The 24,660-nt window shown below is 41.0% G+C and overlaps 1 protein-coding gene across 2 annotated transcripts in view; it reads left to right on the top strand.

Moving 5' to 3' along the window:
- The first annotated feature begins 9,030 nt into the window (after nucleotides 1-9,030).
- LY75 (lymphocyte antigen 75) overlaps nucleotides 9,031-24,660 on the top strand; it is a 133,805-nt gene continuing 118,175 nt past the window's right edge. Inside the window, exons 1-4 of one of the 2 annotated variants that reach the window (XM_019457357.2) lie at nucleotides 9,031-9,207; nucleotides 14,607-14,978; nucleotides 20,977-21,147; nucleotides 24,445-24,609. In XM_019457357.2, the coding sequence (XP_019312902.2) occupies nucleotides 9,114-9,207; nucleotides 14,607-14,978; nucleotides 20,977-21,147; nucleotides 24,445-24,609 (802 nt within the window). In that variant the 5' untranslated portion in view covers nucleotides 9,031-9,113. The remainder of the gene's footprint in view (nucleotides 9,208-14,606; nucleotides 14,979-20,976; nucleotides 21,148-24,444; nucleotides 24,610-24,660) is intronic. The other variant, XM_019457368.2, reaches the window with a different exon arrangement.

Consider the following 24,660-nt stretch of genomic DNA (forward strand, 5'->3'; position numbering starts at 1 on the left):
GTCATGGTTGGAGGAACAACATGAACAATACTCCATATTCAAATTTTTATTTGGACCCGTACATTAACTAATGGATGATAAGGTCAAATAGGTAATGTTGGGAATGACTTGGATCAGATTATTGAGACCCCTGCACATGATAACATGCCTACATGTGTTAATGAAAACATTAAATATCAGTAGCTGCTATCTATTGGTTGCTCATTTTGTGCTAGGGAATTTAAGGCTTACAGTAATCTTAAGACTAAGTGTTGTTATTTATTCTTTTTTCAGTGAGAAAGCTGAGGCTCAAATTAAGTGTCTTGCCTAAGAACCCAGCTAGCAAGAGGTGGGGTAAGGACTCAAACCCACATGTCTGATTTCAAAACCCCTGGTGGAAATAAGGGCCAACCTATCAGGAAGAGTACTCCTAGTACCCAGTTGTGGTCTCCACCATTTCCTACTAAAAAGAAGCAAACATCTTTAGAGAAGTGGCTGATTCCAGGTCTGGAACAGAAAATGTACATGTGGAGACTGAAACATCTTGTCATTCCAGATCACAAGGAAACTGTGAACACTTCTATGGTCATGTCTCCCCTGGCCAAAGTGGAGCATCAATATATATAATAAATGAAAGGGACTGAAAAGCACCAAATATTAATAAACCATAATTAAAAATTAAAATCTCATTGGTCACCTTCAGAGGATGTTATGAACCACCTCCTTATACTTTCAAAACTGATCAATAAAGGAAGAATCAAGTTTCTTACATGATCTGTAGTTCTGGGTAACCAACTAGTTGATAAGGAAAAGTTTCTCTTTAAAGAAGCAACCAACTAATAAATGAAGAAAAAAATGATGGAATTAGAATATCTTTATTTTCTAATGCTTAGTGATCCCAGGAATGATCAACAATGGCTGATAACATCACTAAACAATGAGAAAAAAATATCACATTATGGCCCTCCAGACAGAAAAGCACAGCACATATGAAATAGTACCATCAAGAATAAATTGAATCTGAGTCTCATAAAGCCTACTATTAATTTATAAGAGCTACAAGGGATAATGGAACCTGTGAACACAATAGTGATGCAATAATCAAAATTCAGACTGAGAAATTCTACAAACAAGCCAGTTTTTTCTCACACAATTACAAGGGGAAAAAACGAAAAGACAGGGTGCCTGGAGATTAAAAGATACTTAAGAGAAATCTCAACCTGTGTCAATGTAAAAACCGTATTTAGATTCTGACTCAAACACATGGTAAAAATAAAAGAAAACAAAATTTATAAGATAACTGGGGAAATGTGAACACCGATTGGATATTTAACAGTATTAAGAAATTATTGTCAGTGTTTTTAGGTGAGATAATGTGTTGTGGTTATGTCTTTTATAAGATCTTATCTTTTAGAGATGCATATTGACATATTTACAGATGAAATATTTGATGTTCTGATATTTGCTTCAAGATAATCTGAAAGGAGTAGAGAGTGGGTCAAAATAGAGATGACACAAGACTGACCCTGTATCGGTAACTGTTGAAGAAGGTGATGGGACCTATAATCATTATACTATGTTCCCTACTCTGGGTGCAGTTTTTATATTCTATAGTAAAAAAATAAAAACAAAAAATTCAAACATGCTCAGAGTCTCTCTTACTCTGATTCATGGAGAGGGAGAGACTAAAAATACCAAGGAGGGGAAGATTATGGTCAGGAACACAGAAGAATTTATGTTAAGAAAAGGAGGTCTGGGGCACCTGGGTGGCTCAGTCAGTTATGTGTCTGAGTCTTGATTTCGGCTCAGGTCATAATCTCATGGTTTGTGGGGCGGAGCCCCATGTGGGGCTCTGTGCTGACAGCATGGAGCCTGCTTGGGATCTTCCCTGTCTCTGTCTCTGTCTCTGTCTCTGTCTCTGTCTCCCCTCACCCCTCTCAAAATAAATAAACTTAAGAAAAAAAGGTGGGGGGGGGTGCTCACTTTTCCTCCAAAACTGAGATAAAGGTGAGTAACAGGAAATACAGAGACATGGTAGACTCACATTAGGGAGCCTCATTAGGTTTGCTTACCAGCAAAGAGGCACATTTTGCTCCCTGGAAGAAGTCTACAAGGACATGGAACTGGGTCCTAAAAAGTAAAAGTTTAAACCATCTGCATCATGGGGATATTAGTGAGCTGACAAAAGGTGAACAGATGGTACAGTACTACCTCTCAGTACTAAAAATAGCGTCATATCTCTCAGTACCTAAAATTTTTTTAGGATTCTCACCATTACACTTCAAAAATGTTTCTAAAAGTCAATCAGCCATCATTCTTAGCTTAACTAAGGTAGATATCTTAACCTTACCCTTAACTAACAAGTTAGGTGGTCCTGAGTTATGAGTCAGCTTTGATGGAGACTTACATCACACTCTGACTTCCAAAGCTGGAAAACTTGACATTCACTACCTTCTGCTAAAGTCAGGAAAATAATTGTTCTAAAGTGTAAACCTGACCAGTTTCCCCGAGGAGCAAGGACTCCTGGGCTTTGATTATTTATCATTTGAACTATTGTTTTCTTGGAACAGATTTTGGCAACGGATTTAGTTATTCTGAGGAAAGAATTTCCAATTACATAAGTAAAAAGCAAACATATCACCTTAATTCTTGCCTCTTTGACAAAACATAGTGAATGCATGCCAATATAAAAACCAAATCCTTCATCACATTTCCCACATCCATAAAGTCATCTGTACCATTAAAATTATTTCCTTATTTTCCAAAGAATGCACCATTGACAAAAATGATTCCTAGAGAATTCCCACCATGCTTGAGGTGTTACACTCCTGCTCAGAACACATTACTGATCTTTGCAACCACCAACTACACAAGTCTTACCAACACCAGCATCGTCTTAACCTATGACCCACTTTTTCATCATCACCTAGCACCTAAATTTCGCCACAACCACCCCTGCCTTCTATCAGAGGCAGGTAGCCAGCCCTAAGGTGTTCTCACTGTGTTTTGGAAGTCTTCCCATGAATCTCAAGGGTCCACGTTGAACCTCACTTATGCTTTTTATATCCACAAAGGTCACTGAAACCTCTGAGCTCCAGTTTCCTCATCCAAAATGTGAGAGGGAAGATGATGGACTCCAAACTTCTCTGTGAACTCATAATTCCATAGTTCCTTGGTGTCTGTGAATGAGGCTAAGCTGAGTAAGTGAATGAGTCAGCCACTCTGGCTCCTTTCCAGTCCCATATGTCAATGTTCTGTAGACATACTGATAAAACATTTCCTTATCTGAGAATTCTACAGTTTAAAGCCTGGTGGGGGGAGTGCCTGGGTGGCTCAGTAGTTTAAGCATACAACTCTTGATTTCAGCTCATGGCATGATCTCATGGTTCGTGGGATGGAGTCCCGTTGTCAGGCTCTGTGCTGACAGGGTGGAGCCTGCTTGGGATTCTCTCTCTCCCTCTCTCTCTCTGCCCCTCCCCTGCTCACACTCATGCATGATCTCTCTCTCTCTCTCTCTCTCTCTCTCTCTCTCTCAAAATAAATAAATAAACCTAAAAAAGAAGTCTGTCGGGTAAATTCAGTTTATTTTAACAAGAGGAGTTGTTTAATTTTGTTTTTTGTTTTTTAAGTGGATGAATTACAACCTTATATTGGTCCTTTGAGATCTATGTCCATGATTATATAGACCTCACGAGTTTAGTTATAACCAGAAATAAATGCAGATCTTTATTATCACAGTGTCATGGGAATTGTTTAAAATTTATTCTTAGACCAAGCCCTCACTTGGGCCTCCTGAGTCCTCCTTACTACACCAGGGACCATCTGTGGGCATCATCAAAACTGCAGTTTAAATGCATCCCACACTGGCTTTCTTTATGTTGCAACTCCTCATGCAGTTGAATATGCTCCATTTGTAGGTTTTTTTTGTTCACATCTCACTCTGTTTTGAATGTTGTCTCAGGTACAGTTCTTTCACATGCGTAATCAGTATCATCCAGGCCCAGTAAGGAGAACAAAATCCATAGAAGAAAAAATCAATAGAAATAGAAATAGAAGAATAGAAATAGGAGAAAAAAAAATCAATAGAAGAAATTTAATATAGGGAAATAACTAGTTACAGAGATGTTGAAAGACCTAAAAATAAGTGCCAATGAGGCTACCCAGAAAGTAGCAATTACAAGAAGCTACTACTACCCCTGGGACCTGAGGAGCAGAGAAGGACAGTGTTATCTGAATAAGAGCCCAGGCCACCCTGTGGGAGCTAGACCCTTGGAGAAAGAACCACTCAACCATGCTGGAATCACAGCACAGTTGCCTGGTAGGAATTGGACCACAAAGAATGGGGCTTCCAGACAGGAACTGAAACCACAGAAGAGACATAGCCACTGCTTGGCATGCTCCCAAAGCAGAGAGGAGAGAAAAATCTTGGATTCTCCCCCACCCAAACTTCCATGTCCTACTCCCAGTTACTCCCATTGGCTGAACCTAACCAGAAGGCAAAGGGAGCCTGAGAATGCAAACTAGGCCCTGGAGATTCAAAGCAGGGGAGTGCAGGGAATGGATCTAAGAGAAAACAGGCAAATAAACAGGCTATACACGAATTGGAAAAGGAAATACAAATAACCAATAAACACAGGAAAATATGTTCAACTGCATTAGTAATCAGAAAAATGCAACTTTAACCCACCCATAACTTTAACCCACCAAAAATGTTAATATGCCAAGTGGTGAAGATGTTCAGCAGCAGGAATGCAAACCTGGGAGTGCAAACTGGAAAGCATACAGGCATTGTCTAATAATGTTGATGCTGAACATACCCTGTGTTCCAGGAATGCCACTTCTAAGAATGCACTCTCAGGAAAACCTAGCCATGTGCACCAGGAGACATGTACAGCAATGTTCACAGAAGCATCGCTAAGTGCAGCAAATTACCCAGCTGGAACTTACTCCAATGTCCACCAGCAAGAGAATGGATAAAGTATGTTTTATTCTTATAATGGAATATTGCATAAAATGAATAAATTATAGCTACACACATCAATACAGATGAATATCACAGGCATAATCTTTTTTATTTATTTTGGGGGGGGGCAAACAGGGGGAGGGGGAGGGGGAAGAGAAGAGAGAGAATCCCAAGCAGGCTCCACTTGATCTCACAAACCATGAGATCATGACCTTAGCCAAAATCAAGACTTGGTTGCCTAAATGACTGAGGCACCCAGGTGCCCCTATCACAGGCATAATTTTGAGCAAAAAAGATAAGTGCCCAAAAAACCTTCAACTGAATCTACTTACATAAAATCCTAAAACATGCACAGTTATATAGTCTGTTTAAGGCATGAACTATATATAAGGAAGCTGTAAAGAAAGGAATGAGAAATGACTCCAAAGAGGTGTTACGTCTGTCTGAGAATAAGGCGGACATGATCAGTAGGAAGCCCACAATCCTAGCTACTCTTTTTCAGGTATGATGCATTTTATAATTAAAAACTTCACTTTGGAGATACCAAAAGCTCATGTTCCCACTTCCTAATTGCAACTAAGAATAAAATAATATTAATACTCTCATATATTCATGCAAGTTCTATAGTTAGATTTCCATCTTGGTATCCTCATTTATGGCTATTGACCTTGGCCTAGTTATCAATCTTGTCTATGTTGTCTCAGTTTCCACATTTGTAAAATAAGGATAATAATAGTTCCTTCATAGAATGACTATCAAATAAAAGAGCACATTGGAAACTGTCAGCACGATGGCCTGGCACCCAGTGGGTGGCAGATGTCTGTGATTTTGCTCACATCATTGCCTCAGCAATGGAGTATCCTCCCACCACCTCTATCTACTGAATTTCACTCATCGAAGGACATTCAGCTTGGTGCCTGCAGACCCTCACCCACCCACCACAGTTGATTTCTCCCTTTTTTAAATGCCCAGACCTCCTGTTGCCTGCACTAGGCATTTGCCATATATTTACTTATTTATTCATCCAGCAAATTAGGAGATATTTACCAGGTATTTATTTATTCATTCATCCTTTATGAGGCACTTACCATATATTTGTTCAGGCATTCATCCAGCAAATCGTGGGCCAGGTGCCAGGAACAGAGATGTGTCTAAACAGACAGAGTCACCGCCGTCAGGGGTCCTGCAGCCTAGAAAGGGAGACAGACATTCAGCAAGTGAGCAAGTGCATAATTGTTTAATACAGCTATGCTAAGTGCTATCAAGACAAAGTGTGGGATGTACTCTGAACCAATCACAGAGGAAGTTGACCTAGACTGCAGAGTCAAGAAAGATTTCTTTGAACAAGTGACATTCAAGGTAAGACTTGAAGGATACACTGCTTTCTATTGTCACCATAGACAATAAATAGTTATTTAAGACATATAACCTAGGTGGAGTATCAGTACACATGTAACTGCAGAGCTTAATTTATAACATGTAACTGTAAAACTTAATTTATAAATTAGGTACACTAAGAGATTAATAATAGTAACTAATAAAAAACAATTATAACAATATACTGCAATAAAGTATGTGAATGTGGTTTCTCTTCTTTCTCTCTTTCTTCAAAATATTGTACTATACTCATCGTCCTATTGATAATGTGAGATTGTAAAATGCCTACATATGAGATGAAATGAGCCAAACGATGTAGTGATGTAGATTTAGGTTACTATTGACCTTCTGACCACACATCAGAAAAAGCATCATCCACACTGTGGTTGACTGAGGGTAACTGAAACCACAGAAAGCAAAACCACAGATAAGGGGGGATTACTCAAACAGCAAGAGGCACTACGTGTTAAATATGAAGTGAACAGAATGCATATTATCCAGATGTTTGGAATCCCCAAGGGTTAGGGTCCTTCTTAGAAATGTTTTATATAAAATGTGAGATTTGAGCACGGCCTTAACTGGAGGGGTAGAACTAAACCAAGGGAGAAGGAAAAGAAGCATTCTACATTGGAGAAAATATGGATATATGGGTAGAGATAGGAAAAGGCAAGACAGATTCAGACAGGTTGACTGAACCAAAGAATGACATAGGAAGGTAAATAAACATAAAGGGTCAGATCATAGAGGGGCTTGCTTTATCCTAGATGAGTTTTCCTTTTGTATCACAGGCTTCTTTGAGACTCTCAGGAAAGCCCTGGACCTCTTCTGCTCTTTCTCCAAAAAAAAAAAAAATTTTTTTAAGTGCATTCATAAAACTGTATATAATTTCAGGCATTCACAATCCTCCTGAACTCCCACTTAGCACTGAAAGGATGTGAGCAGAAGAAAGGTCATATGTTCCAAGCAGTGTTTAAGATTCCTTTGCCTAAGAGGACAATTGTTGGCAGGAAGGTCAACTGAGAAACTACTGCAACATAATGCAAGCAAGAGCTCATATGGCCCTATGCTAAGGTGTGGCTCTAGGAATTCATTTAGTAAGTAAACTATTTTTTTTTTTTTTTTTTTTTTTTAGAGCTTACTCTGGATCGGGTCTGTGCTCAGTGTAGGAAGGTAATAATGAGAAGATAAGAGCACAACTGTCAAGTAGCTCCAAGTTGGGCAGGATCAGAAAGGCAAGCAACCACAAATGCAGAGGGAATCAGGGCAGTAGCAGATAGTCTTACTCAGAACTTTGATTGCCCAGTTCTAGAGAATCAAGTCAAAGTCTTTGACATCATATTCAAGGCACTTCACGAAACTTCCACAAGTTACTTCTCTGCTGTCATTTTTCACTTAGGCCTCCACCACAACTACTTTTAACACACACACACACACACACACACACACACACACACGCACCCGGAAGGGTGGTCATACTGGACTGCTGTCCTCTGCCCCTGCCTTGCAATTTTCCTGCCATTCTGTTACTATTTTTCCCCAACCAGCTATGCATGGTCAAATTCCTACCGACTACCCAAGACCCAGGTTGAGTTGCTGTCTTCCTTGAAGCTTTGTCCAGTCTCCCCATTCATTCTGCCCTAAGTTAACTGTGTGTGCCTCAGTCTCCCCTAGTACTCAGTAAGCTTGAGCCTGCAGGGATGTTTTCTCTTTATCTTATCCTGGGAGGAGCCCCTCCCCATAATAGCAAGTGCTTAATATATTTACTGAACTGAAGGCCCAAGTCTGGGGAGAGACCAGAGTCAAGGTTAGGAGTCATCAGCAAAGCCTTGGCAGTTAAAATCAGGAGAGGCAACCTAGATGTTCTTCTCCTGGAAGCATTCACAGGACAGGAATGAAGGTGTTTCTGGGTACACACCATGTGCTTTTATGGGGTTTAAGAATATAGGACATTCACATCCAGGCAACTTAGGTCAGCCTATTTATAATGATTGCAGTTCCCACAGGGAGAGGATAAATATTATTCTCACACTGCTGGTTTGGGGTGCACACTTCCCATTTCCACTGGATTATTATTATTAATTTTTAAGAGAAGAGCTTACTTGCAAAGGTCAGATGGTTATAAGGCCTAAATCGTTGAAAGTATTGATTGTAGGTTCACTCAAATAGCTCTTGCTTTTTCATTCTTTAACAATTGTGGGTGAAACTGCAGAGTGCGATTACCCTGCCTTTGTTTGCACTATCCGAAAACACAAGACGCAACTAAGGACACCTGAATTCCTTGGCTTGATAGCAGCAGCAACACTACGGATGCAGACTTCCGCCTTTGGGGTATGAGAGGATGTGGGTGCCTCTCCAGCCTAGCCCACAGTCAAGAGTTCCTCCCAGACAGGTGCGCTAGGCAGAGAACAAAGTCCTAAACGAACCCAACCCACACACCAGGAAGTTGCCAAGTCCCGGCAACTGCCGCGTCTCCTCAACTTTACTGAAGAAGAGTGGGGGCCAGGACCCCCAAGCCCGGTAGTCTGAGCGACACTCTGCAGTCTAGCTCCGCGCTCACTTCCCGTCTCCTGGCGGGTCGGTCCTCCAGAAGGTGCGCGTAAGTTCGTCTTCCCGCCAAAGAGTCCACTCACTTGCCCCGCCCCGCCCCGCCTGATTGGCCGAGGGCGGAGGGGGCAGGGCCGGGATTCCCCGGAGGCTCTAGGCAAAAGCGCCGGTCCAGCCCGCTGGGCGCAGCGGGAGGGGTGGGTCCCGCGTGCGCCCGAGGACCCGGTTGGACTGCTGGGGCCGGCTCAGGATGAGGACGCGCTGGGCGACCCTTCGCCGCGCGGCGGAGCTCCTCTTGCTACTTCTCAGGTGCTGCGCACTGGCGGAGCCCTCTGGCCGCGCAGGTAACCGCGGGCGGGCCAGGTCGGCGGCGGCTAGGGCCCTCGAAGTTGTCAGGTCTGCCGACTTTCCTCGGTTGGGGTTAGGGCGGCGCCCCGGGTCTCGTCACCTCTGCTTTCCTCGGGGGTCTGGAGCCGAACATGTGAGCCGAAGGGGAATTCTGGGGTAGGAGGAGCTCCCTGGCCTTCGGGCCCCTGGAGGATGGAGGGGTCGCGGGGGCGGGGGGGGGGGGTCGCGGGGGGGGCAGGGCCTTTCTGGTGCTGAGAGAGAACAGTCCACCTTAGGGAAGGCGCATGACCTTTTCTGTGCCGGTCCCCCGCCCCTTCCTCGTCCTGAAGCCTCCAAAATCTTGCCTCCTTAGAGTAAAGGGCTCTTCAGCAACCCCCACACCCCATCCAGTGGGTCTCGCCCCTCCTTCGCCTCCTGGTCACCTTGGCCACTCAGTGTCTAGAGGAACTTTCTATCCATAGCGCCCAGAATGATTAATGATGCCCCAACTTAGCTGCACGTCCGCCAACGTGCACATCCAAAAGGAAGTTAGGTTAAGCCATGTCTTCTAAAGTGACCATGATCATAACTTATTTATGATGCCCTCCCCTAAAACCTTGAGCAGCGATCTTTCCCCCTGCCTTAGCAGCTCCAAAACACCCCTGCGAGGCTGACGGTCCCACGTTGAAGCGCAGGTGGCTTGTCCAGAGACCTTCCTGCCTCTAACTGCGGAAGCAGGACCAGGAATAGACTCCCTTCGCTGATGCTCTGGGTAGTGCCAGCCTCACCATGCCCCCTGGCAGCAATCGGAGTTTGCTTTTACTTTCTTTTTGCCTTGGCAAAAGATGCCCCCGAGGACTTTCTTAGTCGGGCTGCATAGCGAGTGGTCAGTGGGCCGTCACCACCTACCACTTCTGTTCACTTTTCCTGTATGAGGAAGTAAAAGATGGGTAAGAACTTTTTTGAAAACCGTAGGCTGCTTGTGGTTCTTATTTTCCTGTAACAGCTAAACTAAGTTACTGCCAGATTTAGACTTTTTTCAGAGCGTGATGTGAAGAAGCTTCCCAGAGTGTGAGTGACATCACCCTATCTACAACAAGGACCTTTTAGTGAATGCTGATCTGATTCACACTTCTCCATTCTCCTTTGACCCTCCCTGTTGGAAACTGCCAAAAGTCCTTTACTGGCTGTGAGAATTCTTTTCCACCTGCCCACAATCCAGGTAGAAATATTTCACTGCCACAACTAACCACAGTCAAAACACCCTGACCTTTCTGTCACCGAAGACTTGGTTTCCACCTACTTCTGCTTTAGTCTTATCTGTTTTTGTCTCCCCCACAGAACTCAAGATTTCCTTAATTTTTGCAATCTCTGCAGTCCCTGGCCTTTCTCATCACCCCAAAGCAAAGAGCATCAGCTTAACTCCATTCTTCCTGCACTAGGTCCTGACAGGTATTTGATTTCCTGAATCCTTCCTCACCCTTAGTAGCTGCTCTGGTCTGTTTACTACACCCTCAGACCAGACTTGTGGTCCCATTAAGGGAAGCACTGGAATTTTGAAACCCTAGCCATTTGAGTAATTTGTTTGGCAGCGTGTCAGCTTCACGATGCTGGTAATGGCATGCAGTCTGTCACATGTATGCCGTTAGGTTTGTGCAGGAGGCCTGTGTTGCTCAGGTGCTGAAACACCTAATTTCAACACCTAGTAGTTGCTCTGTGCAACTACTTGCTTGGTTTACTTTTTGGCTTCCTGGGAGAGCTAATAGCTTGAAGTAAACCAATCCTTCTAGAACTCCTGAGGTTCTCACCAGCCCATAACACCCAATCTGAGTGCCATGACTTCCTGACTCCTAGTAGATTGTCATGGACCCAAGGTCACTTCAGGACCTGTTTTTGAACTGACAAACCCAAACTTCTGATTCTTTCCTACTCCACATGTATGATCTGTATACATGGTGGTGACTCCATGAAATGCTTAACATTGTGGGCTCTAGAAGTTCCCCTGAAACTAAAAATACTGCAATCTTCATCCTTCTTGCCTCTATCTCCCTCTCCATTTGTCTGTGATTATAAAATGTTGATGTCCAACTTCTCTTTGGAATGTGCAAACCTCTTTTGTTTAGGTAAGACAATAATGATTAGGCAATAGGAGATAGTTTTCCTTTGATGAATGTGGAATACTAAAAACTCATTTTCAATATATGATAATACTACTTAGCCATTTCCTCTCAGATACCACTAGAATATTTCTATGAAATGAAGCATATAAAAATGCTACTAGGGATGATGAGACTTATTTTCATCAACCTTTGCCTTTTAGACTTGCCCAAATATTGTATGTGGAAGTAAACATTAAAATTCCATTTAGGATATATTATAAGATAACATGAATAAGATGCAACATAAGGTTGTCAATAAAGAATCTTTTATAAGTTGCTGTGTAATTACCTTTTCAAAGTGTAACATATTTCTGAAATATTTTATTTACCCTTATTTAACACATTTTATGAATAAGGAATTATTTTCACACTTCCTCAGTCCTTCCCACCCTTCAGTCTACCATCCCGATAGGGTCACAAGACTGAGGCAGACTGAACTGCTTCTGCGAAGGGTAAGGAATGATATGGGGAAACATCATGAAAAGACGACTCTCCCTACCTTATATATTATGTATGAATGCTTACACATACATTATGTATGAAGGCTAATGGCAAGTTTCCTTAAATCATATCAATAATTAATGTATGTGCTAAGGGAACACTATGGATGTCAAACATTGATTGTAAATAGTTAAAAGACAGATCTAAAATGAGGCAAGTATTTATGATCATAGATGTTACAATTAGGTAAGAAGCTTGGCAACTCCTCTTTTACATAGCTTTTCCATGCCATTCCATACCTCTCCTGTAGTCTTTCAGAGTTCCTACAAACTTCTTCAGTCTATGGGTGTCCCAGAAGTAAAACATACAGTAAATGGGAAAGGGTAATTTTTTTTTTCACTTCCAAAGAGTATTTATAAAGCATCACTGTTACCTAAGTGCACATACCTGATGCTAATGGGATTAGGATGACCTAAAATGCTACTAGCATTAACATGACATAATAAAGTTGTGGACATCTGTTTAAGAACAATATACAATGAACTTGGCAAAGACCAGTAAAACCTGAAAGGCTAGGAAAACTTATCTTGTGGAAGCATAGGATATTAGTACTGAAAGTGGCTAAGGTATCTTAAACTTCTCTGCTTTCATCTTACATTTGGAGATATGAAGACCCTGGGGAGATTAAGTGACTTCCCCAACATGTCTACCAGCTAACTGGTAGTGGAGGTAGGTCTTCAACCTAGCACCCCTAACTCGTATTCCACTGCTTGTGCCACTATACTAAGAGCTATAGCTAATCTATTGGATTCTGCAAAGGCAACTTGAAAGAACTTTGAAACACTGCAAAGATAGCAAAACTCCTGCTGGCCCAGCTCACCTATCTGGGATCAAAGGGCACAGAGCAGAGTGCCCACGAAAGAAGACAGTGAGACCACAGGACAACGGAGGGAAATGTTCCAGCAAGGGAGGTGGCAGCCTATTCTCCTGTAGAAGCAGACTTCTTTTTTTTCTCCAGTAACTCCTGATACTTTGGAATACGAGATTTATCTTGGAGAAGTGAGAGAATAGTTTGGGAAAAAAGTACCTCATGGGTCTGCGTCGATATTGAATATTTCGGAGAAGCGTACTGGAGAAATTGTGAGCGATAATCTTCTAAGACAGTATGTTTTCCTCTTTTTGTTAACTATCCTCCCAAATGGTGTCCATAAAGCAGAGAATGGCAGAGAAATGTCCAAGAAGGAAGGGTGAAGGATGGAAGTTGCTATGACCAAGACACCTAGCTGCAGCCTTACGTAATATTTGAAAATACAGAGTTGAAAGCAGAAGTAACTTAAAGTTTTACAGGATTTTGTAGTTGTTCCTATTCTTGTTGCTGCTGCTGCTATTTAAAGCAAAAAATTCTGTTCCTAGTTCAAGCTGAGATTTGACTTAATGGTATAGTTATTATTTATATGGTGAAATTTCCCCTCAAGTCCTTCGTATAAGAATTTTTAACTCTGAAAGCCTGTGAATTATTATCAGAAAAGGTATGTAGCGTTAGTAAAATCAATGGTTGTGAAGCTGGCATCAAAATGAAAGTGCCTTTTGGGATCTAAAAATTTACAGGTCCTTCTGCTGAACCCTTTGGTTCACTGACAATGATTGTTTAACTGTCTTTCAGCTTTCCTCTCAGCAACATGAACTTTTGTGCTATAACTTCAAAAAATTTTTCTTTCTAAAAGCACTGGCCAAATTGTTCAACTGTAAGTTGTTTTAACAGATGTGAATCCTGTTCCACAAGCTCAGGTGTGCAAGAAACCATGCATTACTTTATTTTCATAGAATCAGATTAAATTTTATTCTGAGGTCCCATTCCACCAAGTTAGCAGAACTTCAGTTTTTGTCATTACTCAGGTCTTCCCCAACTTATGCAAAAGTGGCAGGGAAGCGTTCAGGGAGGTCCCTTGGTTCGCCTTCAGCTTATGCTCATCACTTTGGAGTTTCCCACTGTCCAAACCTCCTGGCTGTTGAATTCTGAATCCCAGGTGATTTCTGGAGCTCAGGCTCAGCCTCAGCCTCCGTAGGTGATCCACACAGTCAGCACTTTCCCGACCCCTCTTCACGGCTTCTCATCACGTTCCTGTGGGTGCTAAGGTAGAGCTGATCACAGTCCCTCCTACCCTTAGAATCCAGATCTTCATTTCCTCTCATCCCTTTACCCCACTATTCTACTTCTGCCCCCTCAGAAGTCTCTGCATCTCCTCTGAGACACGTTCATGCCATGTAATAATTTACCCTGCCATAGTAGCTAATATAAGCAAGACAGAACTGTGGTCCTGAATAGGTTCAGGATACTTTTCATTGACTGTAGACCACCTCTCTAAGGAAGATGAAAACGAAGGAGTTTCTTCATCTCATTAAATAAGGGGGGCAGATATTTCACGGAACAACAATAAAAATATACATACCATTCTAAGTGCTTTACCTGTATAAGCTCATTTTAACCTAATATCTACCATATGGAAGTACTATTTTACAAAGGAGGAAACTGAGGCATAGTGGTTAGATAACTTGCCCTGATCACATGGGTAGTAAGTAGCAGAGGCAGACTATGAACCTAGGCAGACTGGCTCATGCTCTTAATCCACACTATACTGCCTCTCTGACTACCACTGTCCTCTGACCTTGTGTAAGTGCATTGCAGTTTATAGATGTTGGAGGGTGGGAGTAATCCCGGAGTGCTCAGACTCCCCTCAGCAAGCAGGGGCCAAGGCACACTAACCACACAGTTCAGAATCCTGAAATGTCTTCTTTAACTGTCTGTCTTGACTCAGGCAATGATCCATTCACCGTTGTCAATGAAAACATGGGCAAGTGCATCAAGCCACTGAATGACTGGATAATAGCAACGGACTGTGATGGAAGTAAGGACATGTTATGGAAGTGGGTGTCCCAGCATCGCCTCTTTCATTTGCAATCCCAGAAGTGCCTTGGGCTAGATATTACTAAACCCACAGACTCCTTGAGAATGTTCAGCTGTGACTCCAGTGTCATGCTGTGGTGGAAATGTGAGCACTACTCTTTGTACGGAGCTGCCCAGTACAGATTGGCTCTGAAGAATGGACATGCTATAGCAAGTACAAATTCATCTGACGTCTGGAAGAAAGGAGGCACAGAGGAAAACCTCTGTGACCAGCCTTACCATGGTGAGTATTGGGGAGGGACTTTACTCATTTGCTGTTGGGTTTGGTAAATGTGACATTGAACCTGCACAACTGATCACAAATAAAGTCATGCGTTGGTAAGGGCAGTGAGCTAGCATTCAATTTCAGGCACAGTGCAGTAACATTGAGCTACCCATGTGAGGTTGGTGCTGTCTTTCCTATTTTACAGAAGAGGTTAGGTACCTCGTCAGAGGTCACACAGTCACTCTGTAGTAAACCTAGGATCTGAAATCTCTCTGACGCTTGAGCATGTGTATTTCCTATGATTACATTCTGAACTCCAGAGGGAAAGAAATGGTAGAGTAACAGGAAATTCTTCATAAAGGGTAAAATTCAAATGACCTAGTAAAATCAAACTTTTTATAAGTTAAAAAAGAAGAAAGAAAAAGAAAAGAAAAGAAAGAAAAAAGAAAATGTATGTCTCCTTGGCAAATTTTTATGTAATGGAAAAACTTCAAGACCTCGTGTGAGTGAGTTTATTTCTATTTTTGGCATGGCGGTCACACTTTGATGTTTGTGTTTATGATTCAGCATTTTAAGAGTGGACTTTTTCTCAATTGCTTTCAAAAATAAATACAGTTCACCCTTGAACAATGTGGGGGTTAAGAGCACTGACCCCCATGCAACTGAAAATTTGACTCACCCAAACTTAACTACTAATAACCTATTGTTGACTGGAAGCCTACCAACAACATAAACAGTTAACACGTATTTTGTATATGTATTACATAATGTATTCTTACAATAAAGTAAGCTAGAGGAAAGAAAATGCTATTAAAAAAATAATAAAGAGGGGTGCTTCAGTGGCTCAGTCAGTTAAGCATCTGACTCTTGATTTTGGCTCAGGTCATCATCTCACAGTTGGTGACATACAGCCCCAAGTCAGAGTCTGCTTCGGAGTCTCTCTCTCCTTCACTCTCAGCCCCTTCCCCACTCATGCTCTCTCTTTTTCTCTCTCTCAAAATAAGTAAATAAACTAAAAAAAAGAAAAGAAAATCATAAGGAATAGAAATACATTTACATTACTGTACCGTATTTATCAGAAAAAAATCCACATATAAGCGGACCTGTGCAGTTCAAACCCATGTTATTGGAAGGTCAACTGTATATGAATATTGCCTATGACAGAGCTGATCATGAACTTTGTTCTGCATCTAGAAACTGGATTATAACAACTTTCCAAGTCAGAAGGAGTAGATTTATTTTTTTTAAACCTCTAAATGTAATTTGGTATCACCCAAGCAAATCTTTTTCATCATCTTGTTCTGAATTACATCAAATGTTTATATATAAATATATATTTAATTATCTTATCTAAGGCTTAACCCTTATCTCACCTTTGCTCTTCTTTGTAAATTTATATAGGTTCACAGGGTTTTTCTTTTCTCTTAAAGCTCACTTAAGCTAAATTTGGCTTTCTGTCCTTCCCATAACACACACACATTTTTCTCCTGTGGTAACCTATTTCTATTTCCTACTGAAGATGCATCTGCTTCTGAGATGTCAGGTTCTGCTCTTAACGGGAAAATATTGGAGAATTAGATATGGGGTTTTCCTTTTTTTTAAATCCTCGATCCTTGAGTCATTGAACAAGTCTGTTTTTGCTAGCCAGCTTCCTCCTAACATTAAAAAGCAATTGCTAGGGGTGCCTAGGTGGCTCAGTCGGTTAAGTGTCCGACTTCGGCTTAGGTCATGATCTCGTGGTTCATGAGTTCGAGCCCCGCGTCGGGCTCTGTGCTGACAGCTCGGAGCCTGGAGCCTGCTTCCGATTCTGTGCCTCCCTCTCTCTCTGACCCTCCCCCCATTCATGCTCTGTCTCTCTCTGTCTCAAAAGTAAATAAACGTTAAAAAAAAAAAAAAAAGCAATTGCTATTTGGGTACCACTTAATGGCAAGTTTAAATTTTGTACTTTGAAAGTGTTTCTCCAATTTGGCAACTAAGAGAAAACATGGAATGACACAAAATGCCTTTTGAACTGGATTTGACTTGTTTCATCAAATTTGTTCAAAGATCAGACAGTATTATTTTCTCGGCAGGGCTCTTTCTGTCTCCTGCTCCTGATTCTTTTGAGGGATGTAGTTGTAATCGTAAATTCCTTAAGTACCCCAAGACCTTAATTTCAGTCTAACTGATTTTCTTTGTAATCCTATGGGGTTTATTTTATGCATTTGTAATATTCTTCTGAGAAGGGCACCTGTGCATTTCATATAGCTGCCAAAGTTATCAGGAGCACAAAAAAAGTTTAAGAACCCACTTGGGGTACCAACCCAGAAAGAACTAAGCAGTGCCCACAGGCACAAAGTGTTTCTTGACCTTACCAAATACAATATTTGGAACACTGGATTTTCAAATAAGAACTTTAGAGATTTCTGAGGAAAGGCTCTCATAGTTCTGACTCATCAGCACACACCTCAAGTTTTAATCTGGACAGAAGCCAGGGTCAAACCTACTTCCTCTTTTCTATTCCTTTCCAGATGATTGGTACCATCCAAATCGTGTGTGTCAGGAATCTACAAGTCACCCTGGAATTGTCCTGCTTTCCTCTCTTACTAAATTTAATCACATATTAAGTCCTGGCAGTTTTACTCTTTTAAATGTATGTAGTCCCTTCCTGCTCTTAGATTAGAGACTACTGTCTTAAGTTAAGGGCTTTCTCTGGCACTACTCTGTCAGACTCTGCATATTGGTCTCTGCCCTGCCTTTTGTCTAGCTAGCTGTCTAGAGATAAGAAAGATAAGACTTAAGAGTCCCAATAGAGTGAAGTCCAAGGTTACCCAAACTTGTTACAGCAAAGCAGTGCTCAACACCATAATTGAATTCCCCAAATATAGCTTTTTTATTTCTCCCTTGTATTTGCAATATAAATGTTTTTACTTATAATATGAGAAAAATTATTTGTCATTGTTTCCTGGGTTGCCTTCCTCCAACCCCCATCCCATGTGAGAGTCATGTTCATCTCAGAGAAAACTTTAGTTGTATAAACTTTATGAATGAATTGCCTTTGACCAGCCTCCAGATAAACGTGTATATCATTAAGATATCTTTTTTTTTTAATTTTTTTTAATGTTTATTTATTTTTGAGACAGAGAGAGACAGAGCATGAACGGGGGAGGGTCAGAGAGAGGGAGACACAGAATCTGAAACAGGCTCCAGGCTCTGAGCTGTCAGCACAGAGCCCGACGCGGGGCTCGAACTCACGGACCGTGAGATCATGACCTGAGCCGAAGTCGGCCGCTTAACCGACTGAGCCACCCAGGCGCCCCTATCATTAAGATATCTTGAGCTCACTAGCAGCCTTCAAATTTTGAATATTTGGTGAATCCAGAGGAAATTGAATTTAGTGGAGAACTGTCTGAATTTTGAACAACTCTTGCGAGCCTGCCAACCTTTTTAACCATTGAAGCTATTTTGCCTCATGTTGCAGAAGAAATTAATGTTAGTTTTCCATGTAAGTGATTCAACTCACCAATTTGTACCTATTTCAGAATAAGCTGTTGTTTTGAGAGTGCGATCATCATAAATTCACACATTCAGAGAAGATTCTTCTCAGGAAAAGGCTGTCTCTAGGGAAACCCATAGGATTTAAGAGGTCCAGCAGCAGTGAAAAATGTGTGAGAATAAACCTCTTTGTGAACATTTAGCATAAGTTAGCTGCTACTGATGTGGTGGTTGCTATATCCTTATCATTCTTCAAACGATATTGTGAATAGGAGAGTTTTTTAATTGAAACCCAGCTTTAAGCTATGAAACAGAACTTGAAACCTGAGAAGGCAGCCGTTAAAGTCACAAGTTGTGCTTAACATGTCAAGGACTCTAATGAGGGAGCCAGTTCCCATCCTTGTCACTTACAGTTTAGTGAATGTTTTATTTAACTACATTGCAAAAAATGGAGATTTCACAAAAAAGTGTAATACATGCCCTATAGATCTCATAGGTTTATGGTAAAGAGCAAGTAAAAGAAATGTATGTGAAAGCACTCTGTATTACAGAAACACAAGACTTTTTAAAAAGGAAGAAACTGAGGGTTCTACAAGTAATAGTTGCTGTGTTCAGGGACTCCTTTTAAGTACTATAATGTTGGAAGAGAAATTGTCATGAACTATTGGGAGCTTTGGTATCATTAGAAATAGAACACAGGTAATAAGCAGATTTATTATAAAATGTAAGGCCAAATTACTCTTTAACAGAAATATCCTGTCCAAAATCATTTATATGTCAGAGGAAAATAAAACCAGTGTCCCTTAAAAGATTGTAAATAAAAGCGTCTGGATTATTCTTACTTTTTGCTGTACTACTGCTTAATATATTCTAAACTGTTAAATCAAGTCTCATACTTCAGTTAACTGAATATTTGAGAATGATAAAGGACGTGGAATCAAATACTATCTTAAGTACACTTTTAAGCAAATCTGTGAGACATTTTGATGGACCCTAATAGCCTGGTAAAGGGTGATAAGATCTGACTATTATGCTTTACCTAATAGCCACTATTTGATCTGATAATGACCTTGGTTTTAAACAAATTAAGGGTATGGAAAAAGGTGACCCAAATAATTACATAGCTAGCTGTTCTATAAAAGCCCCTTTCCAAGAGAACTGTTGTCTGCATAAATATTGAGCACTTTCTTTAGTATTTCCAGGCATATTTGTGGTTGGAATAATTTTTCAGTTTTTATCCATGCACCAGGGCAAATTATTAAAATGGAACTCAACAGATGAACATAGGGGAAGGGAAGGAAAAATAAGATAAAAACAGAGAAGGAGGCAAACCATAAGAGACTCTTAAATACAGAAAACAAACTGAGGGTTGCTGTAGGGGAGATGGGTAGGGGGATGTGCTAAATGGGTGAGGGGCATTAAGGAGGGCACTTTTTAGGATGAGCACTGGGTGTCATATGTAAGGGATGAATCACTGGGTTCTACTCCTGAAGCCAAGACTCCGCTGTATGACAACTAGCTTGAATTTAAATAAAACAAAATGAAAACCTGGTACTAATACCTCTCTGGCCACCAGCCAGTCCCATGACTTCCCAGACGAAGCTGGTTCTTCTTTTATAACATGAATTACCGTGCCCCATTCTTCTCCAAGAACCATCTCAGAGATCTAGCTGTTCTTTCTCCCACTTCCTCAAAACCCACAACCTCAGTTCTACCACCAGTCTGTGAGCAATGGGCTATGCGTCCATCTGCCTAACTACACCTGGTTCCAAAGTCCACACCCACCCTCAGTGACTCCAAGGTATTTTTCTGGCCCCACTCTTACTAAATAAAATAATTTAAAATGTAAATTTAGTCTCAGGCAGAGATCCCCTTCTGGTGAATTAGTCTTCCACCCATGGTAATCAGTTGATCCCTGCAGGATCAAGCCAGGATCATTTAGCTCTTTATCACACCATAATAAATGATGCTTTACATGGATTATCTCATTGAATCCTCTTGAATAAACCTATTAGCTAGATACTATTATTCCTAGTTTGCAGATACAGAAACTGAGGCTAATAGAAATTAGAGAGCTTGCTACAGCCACACAGTCACTCAGTGGGGGAGCCAGTATTCAAGTACAGATCTGACCAGTCAGCTTCCATGCTCTGAATTTCCACACTGTGCAACCTACTTAGATACTGTATTCTCTTTTTTTATTATTTATTTTTTTAAGTTTATTTATTTTGACAGAGAGAAAGAGAGAGAGAGAACACAAACAGGGGAGAGGCAGAGAGAGGGAGAGAGCGAATCCCAAGCAACCTCCGTGTTCAGCACAGAGCCCAATGCCAGGCTTGAGCTCAGTCTCACAACTGCGAGATCACGACCTGAGCCAATATCAAGAGTCGAATGCTTAATTCACTGAGCTACCCAGGCACCCTGATAGTGTATTCTCTTAAGTGCAAACAACAATCTTTCTTTCACAGAAAATTTAGGAATTAGTTAAATGAAGGTGATTGTCCAGTTTTTAACTTTCCTTTCCTTCCTCCCCACACCACAGAGATATATACCAGAGATGGGAACTCCTATGGAAGACCTTGTGAATTTCCATTCTTAGTTAATGGGACCTGGCATCATGAGTGCGTTCGTGATGAAAATCATGGTGGGCCATGGTGTGCAACCACCTTAAATTATGAGTATGATCAAAAGTGGGGCATCTGCTTAATACCAGGTATGTATGGGCTAACAGGCTTTATATATAGAGAGACAATGGATACCATTTCTGTGAAGCAACAGGGACAAAAAAGAGTCCAAGAGGACTCACAAATGACTGCAACAAATATTATCCTAGAGAATAAATATATATTTGAGGGAAGAGGGAAGTAATGTGTAGCTATGAGCTTGCTTTTAGGAGTAGGCCAAGAATAGAACCAAGACAGAATGGTATCATGGAAGACAAAGAAGGAGGGAGTGTCTGTAGCATAGATACCTCAGGAATAGGAAGTGGAAAAGGCATGAGCAGTTAGGAAATTGCTGCTGACCTTCATTAGAGCAGTTTCAAAAGACCATTGGTCATAGAAGCTAAGTTATAGTGGACAGGTGTGAATAAGAGAGAAAGCCTCTTAAGGTTTATGAAATAGAAAAAGAGCAAAGATGGTGGTTTGTGGGGTAGATAGGTTAAAGAAACACTCTTAGGATGATAGACACTTAAGTATATTTATGGCCTGAAGTAGAGAGTAGGGGACAAAAGAGACCCATATCCCTGGCCCTCTCAAAATTGGTAACACTGTTCCTTCTGCTATTTGTGTGTGTTGAGCAGAGCATTTTTTCTAATTGCTTCTTACTAGAAGCAAACTATTCAGGACATGCTAAAGAGTTCACTGTTCTTTAGAAAGAGAGAGAGACCAAAGTAGCAGTTGATTCATTATCTGGCATATAACTGAGACATATTTTATCACCAGTCAGGTGAGAGTTACAGGTGATCACAATACCTGACATGTGATAAGTGCTCCAGAAATATTTTTAAGTGGTCAGTAGTTTGGAAGAATGTATAACAAAGAGAAAGGAAAAATCGCCAGACCTAGGTAATAATAGTTAATGCTTTTAGGGCCTTACCAAGTGTCAGATACCATTCTAAGCACTCAAACTATATCAACTCATTCAATCTTCACACAACCTTATAAGGTAGGCACCACTATTTATCCCCATTTCACAGATGACCAAAGTGAGGCACAGGGGAATTACAGCACTTGCCTAAGGTCACATAACAAATACATTTCAGAACTAGGATTCAAATCTAGGAAACCCAGTTCTGAATTCCTTGACTCAAATAACTATACTATATCATGCCTCATTCAGTAGCCAGTCTACTGGTATTAGTAATGTTGATTCCTCTTTAAGGAAGCTGAGCTTCAAAATGAAAAGTTCTAAGCAACTAGAAGAGGTTATACTGAGAAAATGGTTCTGCAGCAGAATCACTTGGAAAGTTTGTTAGAACAAAGATTTCTGGAGCCCACCTTCAGAAATTATAATTTGGTAGCTTTGGAGTGGGGCCCAAGAATTCACAGTTCAATGAGTTCCCAGAGGATACTGGTCTGAGGACCACACTTTGAGAATTACTGTTCCAGGTAGAGGCATAGGCTTTTCAACACCCAGAACCTACTAAAAGATAAACGCTGATGTTTGCTTCAACTATAACTGATATGAGGCAGAGTTTGGTCAACTAGGCACTGATTTCATTTAAACCTCATTATAGTCTGGATCAGAAATTTTAGATGTGAAAGGGAGTGTAGAGGTTATCCAGTGCAATCCCTCAATTCTCAGGTGAGGGGCGGCAGACCCAGATTGATGACATGGTCTGTCAGGATCAGACCACATTCATACGGAGTCTGGTGGAGATTCCAGGATTCCTGACACTCATTCCCCACATATTTATTCCACTCCACCTTGCTTCCTTGACTGTTATGAGTATCAGTGTCTTTAGCTTCTTTTGGGTGGTGGGGTGAAAATGGGAGGTATTAATGCATTCATATACCTTTCAGAGTTCTTTTTAGGGACGAAGTAAGACTGTGAGTTTCTCAAAGCTGAGGATTCCTAAACCATGTAGATTATATTTTATAGCAGACATACTGCCATCCCCCGGAAGCTTCCGGATTTCAGGCATAGGGCTCCAGTGGTAATAAGGAAACTTGAGGCGATGTACTTGCAAATCTACCTATTTTGTTTTCACCAAATGTCACAACCACCTATATTGCTATTTAGGCCATTCAAAAGTGACTGAAGAAGCAGCGTATGCTGTTCAAAAGATCAACAAGAGTAGATTTAGAGACCGGTGCTCTGATCACAGCTCTGCCACAAGCACCTCTAGATCTTTGTTCCCATCTGTGAAATGAAAGCATTAGACAAGATGACCTAGGAGGGCCCTTCCAGCTTGAAAGGCCATGAGTCTAACATGTGATATGTGACTGATGATGGGAGGCTCTTTGCAAAACCCCCAGAGTGGAGCCTGGGACACATGCGATATAGCCTATATTAGGTTTCCTCTTCTAGACAGTATATGGGAGTCTCTAAGTATGTTTTTGAACCAGCTGTATCAAGATCTATATATCTCATATAAGAAATAATTTGAAGGGTCTTTGTCTGGAATTGTAACTGCTTTTAGATATTTGGGTTTTTTTTTAACATTTTGAGAGAGAGAGAGACAGAGAGAGAGAAAACAGGGGGAGGGGCAGAGAGAGGAGAGGAAATCCCATGCAGGCTCCATGCTGTCAGCACAGAGCCGAACTCGGGGCTTAATCTCACAAATCATGAGATCATGATCTAAGCCAAAATCAAGAATTGGATGCTTCACTGACTGAGCCACCCAGGTGTGCCTAAGTATTTGTTGAAGAAAATAATATGCACATTATACAACGAACATGTACGTCTGTATACATATGCACACACGTGTACATATACATACGTAATATTGATTGTATACTATTAATTATATGTCATATATTAAATCCTCTGTTAATATATTAAGGAAAACTTCAGACTGAGTTTTTCAAATAAGGTAGTCACTTGGGTTCTACATTATGGGCATTTAAGCAACATGTCTGCACACACACATACACACAGGAGTTTTGCTGCAAACTGTGGCAAACCCCTCTGCCGTCTGCCGCTATCTGCAAGTGAACTTGTTTTTCATCAGCTCAGGAGTTTAACAATGTGAACACAGTTGAAGACTCCTACATTTAGGCAGAGGGCAGGCAGGGGCTAAAATATAGCATTATAATTGGTAGGGGATAATGGGAGAGTAGAGGATAGGAGAGTGGAAGCTTTCATCAGCCAAGGTTATTTGGTTCCTATGACTTCAAAATTTCTTTGTGTAACCAAAGAATCAAAACATGGTCATTTGAACAATAAAGTTCAATTTTAGTGTATCCTAAGAAGGTGGAAATTGAATTGCAGTATTGGTAAACATTCTTAGTAATATAAAACATTATGCCCTTACTTCATGATGGCTAACATATCTTTGTATCAACAGAAAATGGCTGTGAAGATAATTGGGAAAAGAATGAGCAGATTGGAAGTTGCTACCAATTTAATACTCAGGCATCTCTTTCTTGGAAGGAAGCTTATGTTTCATGTCAGAATCAAGGAGCTAACTTACTGAGCATCAGCAATGCTGATGAATTAACTTATCTTAAAGGTAGGTTTGCATGTGGTAGACCAAATTGCCGGGATTGTAAAGATGCCATCT

Source organism: Panthera pardus, unplaced genomic scaffold (assembly GCF_024362965.1).
Source record: "Panthera pardus isolate Hobbes unplaced genomic scaffold, ASM2436296v1 HiC_scaffold_10, whole genome shotgun sequence".
Taxonomy (NCBI): Eukaryota; Metazoa; Chordata; class Mammalia; order Carnivora; family Felidae; genus Panthera; species Panthera pardus.